This window comes from Aphelocoma coerulescens, chromosome 1A, assembly GCF_041296385.1.
Source record: "Aphelocoma coerulescens isolate FSJ_1873_10779 chromosome 1A, UR_Acoe_1.0, whole genome shotgun sequence".
NCBI lineage: Eukaryota > Metazoa > Chordata > Aves > Passeriformes > Corvidae > Aphelocoma > Aphelocoma coerulescens.
In genome coordinates, this window is record NC_091014.1 from 66,813,095 (window position 1) to 66,825,464 (window position 12,370).

Genomic DNA, 12,370 nt, shown 5'->3' on the forward strand with positions numbered 1-12,370 from the left:
CAGGATCTTCAGCTCTCTTACTGGTTTGTTCCTCCTCAAGTTTAGGGAGTTACTTGTTTTTTTGACATCCAAAATATACATTGGGAGTTCATTCTCCAAGGTGAAAGCAATGGCATGTTACTTCAGAGACTCTTATCTTGTTTTTCCTTCTTCCTTCTCACTTCTGTTAAAAGCATCAAGTGTACGTAGATAGTTGTTTTGCAGGTATTTTAAGCAGTTCTCTGGGGCTTAAACTACTGAAGATGAGCAATATCCTGCCTATGTATTTTTTCTTTTTTCTTTTTGAAAAGTCTTTCAGTTCAGAACAATGAATTATACTAAATCTCCTACTCAAAAATCCTGTTGCCACTTTGCATAAAATAAGGCTTGTCCATTTAGATCATTAATTCCAGCTCCTCAACACCTCCCCTTTTATTCTTTCTACCACTAGAAATATCTTTGGCTGATGCTAAAGCTTCTCTGTCGTACTTCAGAACCCAAGTGAGGAGGTTATTTTACTTTTCTGTGCATATTTAAAACATGTAAAACAGGTACATGCTGTTAAAATTGCTATTGAGCATCTGGCACCTAAGAGGATGCAAGGGGTAGGACTTCTGTAACTACCAAAATATTTATAGAGTCTTTTAAAGTTTACTGGTTTCTACTGGGACAGAGGAGATGGAATTGGTTGATAGAATTTGGGTTGTCACACTCCTTCCTGTGTGATGGTACAGTGTTGTGACATTATACAGTGAAATTGTGGGTTTAATTGGAGCCTTCTGATTTCACATAAATTTTATGCTACTATCTGCTACTTCAGTGGTGTCATTCCAGATCTGTATCATGGAGATGAGGTAATGCTCTCACTGCAAAAAATTCTATCTTGAATGGATGAGAAAGTTCAAATATGGAAGATGTTCAGATCTGGTTTCCAGTAATTTTACTAGATTTCATTTCTCAGTGTGCAGAGTTCATTCAGCAATTGTATTCAGATAACCTTTTGGCCTAGTTACTATTTTCTCACAATTCATTACCATATTTAAGTTAAACTGCTTCAACTGTACAGTCCCTTTAAAAGAAAGTCTTTCTGGGAGCTGATGAATGCAATAGTCCCAACTCAATGAAAAGGCAGAGAAACAGCTAAAATAGGGAGTATCAATCAGCCTGCATCCCATGAATCTGAAGTTAGGAATACAGAGAAAGCAATGTGGGGTCTATAATTTATGGAGCCAAAGGAAAAGGAGAATATGGCACGAAATGAACAATATGTACTACATCTGTATCAACAAAAGATGCAGTTTGTGCATATCAATGTAGACAAAGATTTAGATTGAAGTGGACACAAAACCTTGCATCATGGCCTTAACTTCACATGGTAACAGTGAATTTCTAAACACAAGGAAGAAAGCAAGCAGGCACTCAGTAACTTGAACTATTTAAATGCAAATGATAGAACCAAAATCACCCAATAATTTGCATGTTGTAGTATCGAGGCAAGCAGACAAGACTCAGAGCACTGCAGATTTTGAGGTGTTTGTTTCCAAGCCCACTGTGTGTTTGTGCTGTTTACATCCTGCCCTGATGTGCTGGTTTGGGCTGGGGTAGAGCTAATTTCTATTTTTACAGTTATGTAGTTCCCAGCAAGCAAGGTAAGAATATTTAGAAGAAGATACATTCAGCAGTATCTGTTATTCTAACCCAGTTGATTCCAAGGGGACTGGAGGTGCACAGATAATGGTAGATACTGCCTCACCTAATCTTTGTAAACAAACAGATTTTCCAGGTGATGTCAGGTTCCCAGACAGTTCTTTCATAAAAGCATATAAGTATTCAATTTTATTTCTTTTCATCTTTTAAAAAAACCCAAACAAGTACTGGTGCTTTGATTTGCCGTATTTAGTCTAACATAAAAGTCTAGGTGGGGGCTCTACATAAAAAGTGTGCTTGGCCCTATGATGCAAAATTTTGCATCTTTAAAACAGCACCATTCTATTCCTGTTCAGTGATTTTGCAAATGCAAAGTTGAGATCTTTCTTATTTACTTAAAATGGAAAGAGGCAGCTTTTTTCCCCTTGGTTACTGCAAATAACTTGAATCAAGAGCAGCCCCTGCACAGACTCCTCTGTCACCACAGTGGCTCATGATTTTGGTGGACTGTGTTTACAGTGACTCACTGCAGCACCAGTGTCCCATGACACAGGTAAGATTGAGCTCTTAGAAGCCACTGAAGGAAGCACTGAAGTGATAGTCTAGATCCTCTTTCAAAATTGGGTATCAAAGCAAATTCTTTCACATAGTCTTTATAGCCACCAGCAAAATATTTATGTGTTTTTTGTACAGCTGCTGTGGACATGGCTCAGTTACCTGCTGGCTCCTAAACTCTGCCAGTATTTTTATAGGCTTTATTCTCTCGGGTGCTTTGGTAGTCATCTGAAGAGGTGTCAAGAAGCAGGTGAATAGCAGCAGGCTAAAAACTATTCCATTTGTTGTCCAAAAGACAAAGTGCCCCAGAGGAATTCACAGCAAAAGCAGATTCCAGCATTTTATAAGGGAAAGTAAAATAGACTTGCCTTCACCTAATCCATTCCAGCTGTGTAAAGGAAATAACACGGGCTAACCCTGCTGGGCTGCTACCTTTCCTGATTCTACACAAGCAGCAGGTTTCTGAAACTGGGAGTCACAGAGCACGTGTGTGATCACAGGCATTGCCTCTGCCTGCTGTGGTGCAGAGAGGCAGGGAACACAGAGGCAGGTGTTGGACTTGGAGACAGTATTTATTCCCTGTGATTTGCATCCTTGATGGAGGGCAGGAGGAGTTTAACATCATCACAGCAAGGCAGAGTGATCAGGTCTCCCTCTCACACTTCTTAATGTGATCTTCCTTTCTAGTCTGACCATTTTAATTACTATTAATTAACAATATTCCCACGGTTGTGAGAACAAGTTTGTTTCAGCAGCCAGAATTTCGATTCCCCAACTTGCGCTGTTTCGTTTTATCACCGCCCTGGCTTTTACTTCGCTGAGCAGTAGAAATAATTTGCCTGCTGCTTGTTGCAGTTCCATCTCCAGCTGTTACAGCTTGCTCAGGTAACCAGGCTGCAGGTTCTCCCTCAGGCCAGCGAGTGTGGAAGGGCCCAGCTCGTGCCCCTCAGCCCAGGAGGGAAGCCAGCGCTGTGTGAGCTCGGGCACGCGCGGGCTGTGACGGCGTTGGGGTTGCAGAAGGTATATCCACCAGGACCTTCAGCCCACACAGGCCTTGGACAGCCCTCAGATGCTTTTCATACTAAAGAAGAAATCAGCATTAGTTGGGCTGCACAATCCACACACTACAGGACGAAGCAACGTTAGTCCACACGGGGTTGTATGCTCCTGAGATTAATGATTTTCCTTCCTATCCTTGCACAACACCATGAGAGCAGGCAGCAGCTTTGCCTAATGGATTCCAGACCTCTTTACTTATAATAATATTATGGCTATACATGGTTCTCTTTGTCTCAAGTAAACAATGAAGTGATCCACTGTGACAAAACGTTTAAACATCATAGGGATGGTTCTACCCACTCTATACTATTACTTGCTTGATTTTTCTCTCTGACATACCCAATTCATTGCCAAGTCATGGCACTTAAAACTAGGGCAAGGAACGAAATGCTGAAATAAAAAGCAGTTACATAAATTTTTTAAACCCAGGGAGATCTGAAAACTGCTTTACAAACTATAGGTTAATCCTGACATCCTTCTTGGGACAGCTTCTTACACTGTCAGTTCTCTGCAGTACTCAAGGCATTTGCAAGAATCACTTTCCTATTATCATCATGTAGTGTGTTCTAGAATGGGCATATTTTTAACTGTGCTCAGATGAATGTAGTACAGGAAGTTAACAATTTCAACAACATCTGTCATCACGAAAACTGGCAAACTGTTTCGGAAAATGTCTTTAACAGTATTTAAGTTTTTTATGCCTGGGGGTATATTCATACCTCTCAGGATTAAAAGATCTATTCTGCATTTTCAAAATACTCATCTGTACACAGGACTCATTCTTATGGTATGATATCACCTGTGTGTGTATATATATATATATACACACACACACACACACACACAGTGTGCTTGTGAGATGCTAAAGAAAAATGCTTATTTTCTCTTTCAGACAGAAAATCTGGGATAAGTTTAGGACACATTAAAATGGCGACAAACTGAAAAGTTGATTTTTTTAGACTGGAAACCCAGTGTGTTACCAAAGCAGGTGTCATCATCTAGCATAATGGAAATTCAGATAGAAAATTTAAAACCAGTATTTTAACAGATTCAGTAATTTTGAAAATGGTGATAGAAATTATAAATCCAGTAGGTCCACTGCACTTCATCACTGATAGTATAGTTACATTTTGAGAAGACTGTACTGAGGTCATTCATCAAATATAGACTGCTGCAGAAAATCAGACTCTGAAACAAAGCTTAATTTCTGTAGGTCAAAATTACCATATTTTCATCTATATAACCTGCAGATTATCTAACAGAGAAATAAATAGCCAGGCAACCCACTCCCCACTCTTTTAGCAATTGCTGTAGTACACAAATCTGTCATTTTCTGAGGGAGCTGTTTACTCAAAATCCTCTTTTGCATGCTAAACATCTTGCCTGTGATCACCAGTGCCTATTGCTATTTTTTCTGTATCCAACTCAGACTGAATCATCTGTGCTCTTGGTTCATGGGCTCCAAGTTCCAAAAGTTGCAGGTTACAAGAATGAAAATGTGGCACCTCCTGTAGTGTTTCACATACTGAAATACAGGGGATAAATAGGGTTTTGACAGGAAACATCTACTTTTTTCTTCCACTGAGCAAGGAGAGGACTAGCGGAAAAAAAAGGAACAATTTAATGGGAACTGAGGGGAGCACAAACAGCTCACTGGGGAAGAAGTGAGTGTTACTGGAGTGACTTATCAATGCTCATCTCCTGCCAATACAGGACAAGGAGCATATGGGATGTGCTCACCTGATCCTAACATACATTGCCCGCTTAACGCTTTGGGAAAAGCAAAGAAACAGAACAACAGGAGTCAGTCATGTGAAGTAACCAGCAGTCAAGCCTTCAAGAACATTGAATGGTTTCAATTTACAATGTTATGGCAGACTACTAGTATATAAATTTGCAGATGCAGACATTTTTGTACATGTACACATACACATATTAAGCCAGGATACGATTACTTTACTACAAATGTAGTTCTTAACATACATGGCAATTTTAGCTGGAGACTGGGAAATCAGTGTGCAAAAAAGCTGGAAGACTTAGAGGAAAGAAAAAGGAAAGTGGAAGTGAAAAGAAGGATGCTTACAGCAAAGCACAAGCAATTCTCTCTCTTAAGCAGCAGCCTCAAACTCTTCTGTTTGAGCAAGAGCTGCTGGAATGGTCCGTAAGTCTGATCTCCACGGGATACATCCAGCACTGCCTCCAGTGTCAAGCAACCTCCTCTTTCACCAAATTAACCATCACTTCTTTCTCTATTGCAACAAATCTGCAACTCTATTTGCTCTGGATTTACACTTAAAATTAAGGGGCAAATGATGAAATCAAAGGACCATCACTGTTATCATCCCATCTGCAACACAGCAATACACAAAGGTTGCAGACTGAGATCAGTGCTGAGGCTTTATGTGCTCCACATCTCCAGGAACTGTCATCATCTTTTTCACCCTGCACATTCTTAGATCACTTTATTTTGCCAAAACTCAAAGCTCAGCCTTCTGGAACTCCTCTAAAATACACTGGTGACTCGGTACTCTCTCTGCATCCTTCCAAATCCTAATGCTTTCTTGCCAAGAAAAAAGTCCCTGCCTTTCTCGACACCTTTTTCAGAGAGAAATGTTTAACTCAGCTCTCTCCCTTTGCTTTCATTTTCTATGGCAAAACCAGTCCAAAATAATTCAATGTCATTTTTTCCCATGGCTATCTGTGTTTAATTTCTTCTGTTTATACTGCAGGTTCTGCTTGCTCCCACAGATCTTTCTCCCTTTTGGTATGAGGGGGTTTTTTTGGAGGTTTTTTCTTGGTTTCATAGCATTTCACCTTACAGTAGCCTACTTGTGTCACTCTGTCAAATGAGATCAAGCAAAGCTTTTTTGGCTATGCATATAAAAAACTAACCTGGTTTTTATGTTTCTGTGTCTCATGTCACAAATAGAGTGGATTTGTGACATCTCACGTTGGAGCTATTCCAACGTCGCTATTTATACAGTCTTTTAAAACCAGAGCAACAGATACACATAGCAATCAGTCTTTGAGACCAGATTAAAATGACTTTTATAATGGTTGATGCAGATTTGTAGTTTATTTGCACTACAGAGTAGTAAAACTGTTTAGTGCTGAAAGATGGCAGCACCTGTTTCTCTGAAAGGATTAAAAGATGTCTTAATATAGTCCAGAGTCAGACATTACTCCTAAGCAGTAATTCTGTAGGACAGGTCATGATATAATAAAGAATTATGTGCTAGAAATGGTGCTGCTCAGCCTGAATTCACAGGCACTTCCCAACATAGGTGATTGTGCACACTCCAAAACAGCAAAGGAATATGTATCAATATGGCTTAGCTTACTTACCAGGCAGATGTACTCTGAAAAGACACCAGGGGTGGGCTTAAAGCATCTCCTTTTAAAGTGTGTACTGTCTGTGATGTTCGGGGCTGGGGCTGAGTTTGAGGCTGTGTCTCTGGCTGAGGCTGTGTCTGTCTTGGGTCCTGAGCAGGGTTAATCCATCGTCTCTGTCCCTGTGTCATCCACTTTCCCTGGATTCCCCAGCGGGCCAGGTAAAATTTGCAAATATCATAGTTCATTGAAGAGTAATATAAAAGGTCCAGTATCAGTAAGATCACCACAAAAAAGCCATAGATCCACACTCCTAACAGTGCGCTGTAGTTGCTGTGAAAGGAAGAAAAGGGACAACAAAAAAGTTCTCTCAGTAGTGGTCACTGTATTGGTTCATGAAGGTTGTTTGTTTCATTAATTATATATAGATGGCTGAAACTAAATCTTGTTCTAAGCATATGTCTTTTAAAATGAGTTATTTTTTCAATATGAACACTGCTATAGGCATGATTTTAAAAAACGAAGGCCACCTCTCTTACAAAATTTTTATTTGTCCTTCTCATCTGTGCATAGGCTTTCCAGAGTGGCTGCTAAAGACCTCTTAATATGCTGGTAATAAATTTAGGAAGGAAGAACATTGGCAAAATCGTGTTAGACAATGCATTTCACAGGAAGTACTCATTGAAATGTGTGTGTCAGTGTAGTTATAATGTGTATATACAGATAAAGGCCATGAAAATTACATGGTGCAGAGAGCTGTAAAGCTGTGACAGGTGACTCAAGATACTAAAAGAAAGGGGGAGGAACAGGAGGGAAAGGTATAAGGGGTCAAAAATTTGGAGATCAAAAAGGGGAGGAAGTGCTAATACCCTGCTGGAGATGAAGTATTATTAAAAGAAAACTGACTGTCAGGAGTAAATGCAGTTTGGATTGGAAACTGTGAGTGGGGAGGATGAGGTCAGAACTGAGAAGGAAAGAAATGTATAAAAATGAGATTGTTAGGTAGAAAGCAAAAAAAGGCTGATTTAGACCCATGAGCTGATGTGGAAGTACATGTACTGGAGATTGTAAAACCAAGAGGAAGCTGAAGGGATGTTGGTAAAAAATGTCATTAAGGAAGGCAGTCTCAGAGAAAAATTATATCGGAGTAGTAGGTGGGCAACCCACATCTGCATGGAGCTGAACTCAAAACTGAACACACACTCAACCATGCTGTCCTTTCACAGCCAGTCAGAGAAACTTGGAGGGAATCATATTTTATCAGGACATTGATCACAATGGAAGTGCTGCAAGAAGAAAAAAAGGATGAGAAGACATTAAACATACAAGCCAGAAGGATATTTTGATATTTTAAAAACATGGCCCCCAGCCTTGCTGGATCAAAAGATTTCAAGACTCTACTTTGAACTTTCATTTCTATTTAAACTATTGTATGACTCTTCCATTTTATACTTTAAAAAAAATCAGGATTTGAAACAAGAAATCAGAATTTTACTTTCTGAGTTGCTGTCTGTCAGCACTTCAAGAGACTGATTCTTCCCTCCAGGGAATGATTTTTCCACTACACGGCTATAATGCCCTTACATCAAATGAGGTTCCATTTCAAATAACAAAGTAACAAGAAGAAGGTCCAAGTTATTAATGGCTCTCTTCCTGTATAACTTTATGACTATACAAGCCTAGAATTAAAATTAAAAAAAGAAAGAAATCAGTAAACTTCCAGGAGGATTGGAAGTAGGCAAAATGTAATGCTTCTGAAAACCCTTAACTCCAGGTTCTTTGCCTCTGCTGAAGACTTACACATGCAAGTCTAACTTCACACAACAGAGGGTAGACCTTAATGTAATGCACTAAAATCTGCAGTTCAGGCACTTGAAAGTAGAACAGGATCTGGTTAATCCAGGTTTCTCAGCAGTGCTGCTCTTGACTTCCAGTAAATTTCTTCCTATCGGGGTAAACTCTTCTGTTTTCTGTTAATATTAAACAAACAGGGAAGTGAAGGCTGGAAAAGTCAAGAAGGAATGCACTTGGACAAATCCCATTCTTGCTCATCATTAATGCCAACAGGATCCATTTTGTATACAGGTGAGCTGTTTTTGACCCACACTAAGAAAACATTTGTTTCAGCAACAAGGTGAGAGGCAGAAACATTCCTTATCATGAACTCAAAAGAATTTGTTTGTATTTTAGGTATTTAATTTCATCCACCAAATTTTTGATTAGTGAAAATGAGAGCTATTTTGAGGGTTCCAATTAAAAGCAGCGCTTTTTTAATCATGCCAATATGTAAGTTCCTAATCTACTCCTCCTAAATAACAGCTGTTCCTCACAAGTACAAAAATGAAAGGCTGCTTCATATTCACTAACAATGGCACAACAGCACTATCAAAAGGGCCTTGTGAAAAATCACAAGCAAAAATAGTAAGTAGTATGTTCAGTGCACGGAAGGATGTTCCACACTTGGATGTTTTCTGTTTCTCCAACTATTAAGGTGGTAGAAAATGTTAATTTTTCTGATGGCTACTAATTTTAGTAAAATTTACAACTGTCCTGCAAATCAAGATGTTCTCATTAGAAAACAAACAATCTTATTTACACAGAAAACCAGTAAGGCCAGAAACACAGAGGAGAACTCAGAATCCAAGAACTTCTAGGACTTGCTCTCATTTCACTAACCTGAATTATTTAATTGTCAAAGTTTATTCTTGCATTCTGGTTTTCCTCTTCTTTTGGGCAGAAGTTCAAATTTTATCAAAACTAAAGTGTGAACAGATTCCAAATTTGCTGAGATTCAAATTAAAGGGGTTTGTTCCATTACAGGGTGGATCAAGTTACATCTATCTCATTCATTCACTTTTTGAGACAGATGACAAGCTGGTTATGGACTAGCCTGTATCTTTTTAGTAGATTTTCTTGGGTTTTATGTGCAGCATATGAACAAAAAATAACTCATTTGGGAATTCAGGTTTGAAAATAACCAACAAATCTAAACAATTGTGGGCTGAATTCTACAGCTGCAGAGTTTAAATGTGGGCCCATGGTCACTGGAATGGTTTCTTCCCCTATTCTCCCTAAAAAGGAGCTGTTCCTTGGAGTAGTAACAGTAAGTGTTGCCCCTAGGAAATGCAAAGTTACATCCTGGCTACTGAGGAGACCAGTGCAGTTTTTGCATCTACACTTTAAATGAGATTTCCCCCCACCTTATTTTTCTTTTATAATTATCTCCAGGCCTTTGTCCAATCCTGAATTTTCCTGAGGAATCTGTTACTGCTGTACCTAAGAGGTCTTCCCTGCCAAATTACATATTTTTGCAACAGTTGATAGTGGGATTGATGTTTGTTTGGGTTTTTTTTCTCATTCTTGTAAAGATGATGCTCTGAGTGGTATCTAAGCAAATAGTATTTCTGCAGGGGACATTCAGTACCTGGAGAACGATGGTGCTATGCTGTTCTCACATTGAGGTGTGCAAAAGCCATTCCACTCTGAAAAACTGGACTAAGAGATAAGGAAAAACATGGATACACCACAGACTACCAGAACATTGTTCCAGTATCAGATTAAGGACCCCTACCATAGCAGTACTGCTGATCATCCACCGAAACATGCACAACAGAAAACCTGACTCTGAAAACTAGATAAAAATAGTATTCACTTGAATCTAGTTTAAGAATAGTTAAACAATTTCTTAGATGGTTCTGAGGGAAAATACTTTGGATTACAGAATTTTTCTTGTCTGTTTACATAGTTTGTATTTCTATATTTAATACTAAATGAATTATTCACATTCAAAAAGATTACAGACTGATTAATCTGCATGGTTACAAGGATTTAATACTCCCAATCTTTTGGTCTTATACAAACATAGAAATATTATGTTACAGTAATGGAAAAACGTAAATAAACATGGTTATATTTGCATTGTGGGACTGGTGAAGACAAACGTGCCTTTTCAGCTGTGCCATAACAAAGAAGTCACAAGTCACTTCATTAACTTTTTCCCCCAACTGTGTTATAAAACCAGAAATTTGTTTTGGTGATCACAAGAATGGCTAAGGGGAAAAATAAACCAAATAATAATACTGAAATAAACCAAGCAATAATATTGAATCAGTCTTCCCTGAAAACTATAATCCTTTTTTTTCAGTTCATTGCTATTCCCATATCTTATTCTCCCCAGCCACAGTACAATTTCATCAGAATTTTTTTCAGTGGTGTGTGAAATTAGATCTAAACAAAGAGCTGACTTTGTCACTGTAAACCGAACCCTGGATTAATCAGAATCCAAATTATCGTGTATGTTAAATAAAGTCAGAGTATTAAGTAAGAAGCTTTTTGCAATGTTTTTAATGTAGGCACATAGGGCTCACTTCTTTTTGCTCCTTCTAAAAATACCAGGAAGTTTTCTACCAATGCCACTGAGCTCAGGGTGAGGAGATCTCTCTCCTGCCTGTCTCACTCCATTGGTGGAGTTTTACGTAGGAAGCAGCATCTCTTCATTTTCCTGGTCCTGACAGATTTATCAGAAGTGATGTTTGAGGAACAAGGCAATACCAGTTCCATTCCTGAGCTTCTCTATGCTACAGCTCCAGAGGCTTTTTATTGTATCCAGTATGATGTCACACACCTTTGCCAAAGTTCACACACAGCTGATGTCCCCAGGAAATCCTGGACTGGGTGGTAAATAGTCTGCAGGTGGTTCTCAACCACGAATCTTACCAACAAAAACTACACAAGTACCTCTTTCACCATCACAGCTGAATAAGGTGACCTTTAAAAAACAGTTCTGCATGAAAACTAATATAATACCTTTTGCTCTAAATATTTTTATCGAGATAAATGCTGTAGCTCACAGAATATCAAACTCCTTTTTTTTTCCAAACAGCTCACATACACAACAGCCCTGTGATATGACGAGCCCTGGATTTATTTCTCTGGTGGTGTGTGCACATGTGCAGATGTGAGCGGGCAAAGAATGCTCTGTGTCCCAGGGCATCTTTTGCAGTCAGCCTGGATCTGTTCCTCTGCCTTGGAAAGGGGCTGGTTGCCCTCCACATTCCAGGCTGCTGGTGAAAGGAAGGGCAGAAGAGCCTTACCTGAGTAAGCTCTGGCCATGACTACACGGAGTAGCTGCTGAGACACTGAGAAAAGCCTGAAGCACTGTCTTTGTGCTTGTCTGAACTGCCTTTGATGGTAACATCCTGACCTCTGTGAGACAGGGTGGTCAGCACTGCTGGTGCAGGGTTTACAGAACACCAGGGGAATAAAACAAGTTTGCTGTGTGCAGGACAAAGACCTGGAAAAGTGTGGGGGGCAGCAGCCACACGAGGCCATTCCTGAGGCTCCTTTTACCACTCTAATTGTGCAGCAGATTCTGGTTCTGTCTGTGACTACCTGCGGAGCCCTTATGTTCTGAGAGTCCTGTGAGAACCTCTCTGACATCCAGGGCTGCTGAGGGAGCAGGGTCATCCCAGTACTCAAAGGGGCAGCATATCCTGGTTTTTTAGGGTGTGGAGAGTACACGTTGTGTGGGAGCACTGGGGCTAGAAACTCTGCCAGGTTGCCTGGAGCTATTTATGTGCCAGAACTGGGGAGCTCCAGGTGAAGCTGCTGCCAGTTGCTGGATTGTCTGGACTGCACAAAAGGTGGAGAAAGTGGATGGTCTTTAATCGACTTGGTACTACAGTATCTTCCTAGTGTTCTGTGTGATCTGTTCTCACGATGTTCCCAGGTGCACTACAAAGTCAAGGCAAATTTCACCTGAAGGACATAACTGCACATGAAGTAACGAGACAGTATAGAT

General features: G+C 39.7%; 1 protein-coding gene across 7 annotated transcripts in view; it reads right to left on the reverse strand.

Moving 5' to 3' along the window:
• Window positions 1–232: 232 nt before the first annotated feature.
• Window positions 233–12,370, reverse strand: part of SHISAL1 (shisa like 1) — a 53,476-nt gene continuing 41,338 nt past the window's right edge. For all 7 annotated transcript variants that reach the window (XM_069003393.1, XM_069003388.1, XM_069003391.1 and 4 more), the window contains 2 exons: window positions 6,586–6,903; window positions 233–3,262 (listed from right to left, as the gene is read on the reverse strand). In XM_069003393.1, coding sequence (XP_068859494.1) covers window positions 3,247–3,262; window positions 6,586–6,903 — 334 coding nt within the window. In that variant the 3' untranslated portion in view covers window positions 233–3,246. The remainder of the gene's footprint in view (window positions 3,263–6,585; window positions 6,904–12,370) is intronic.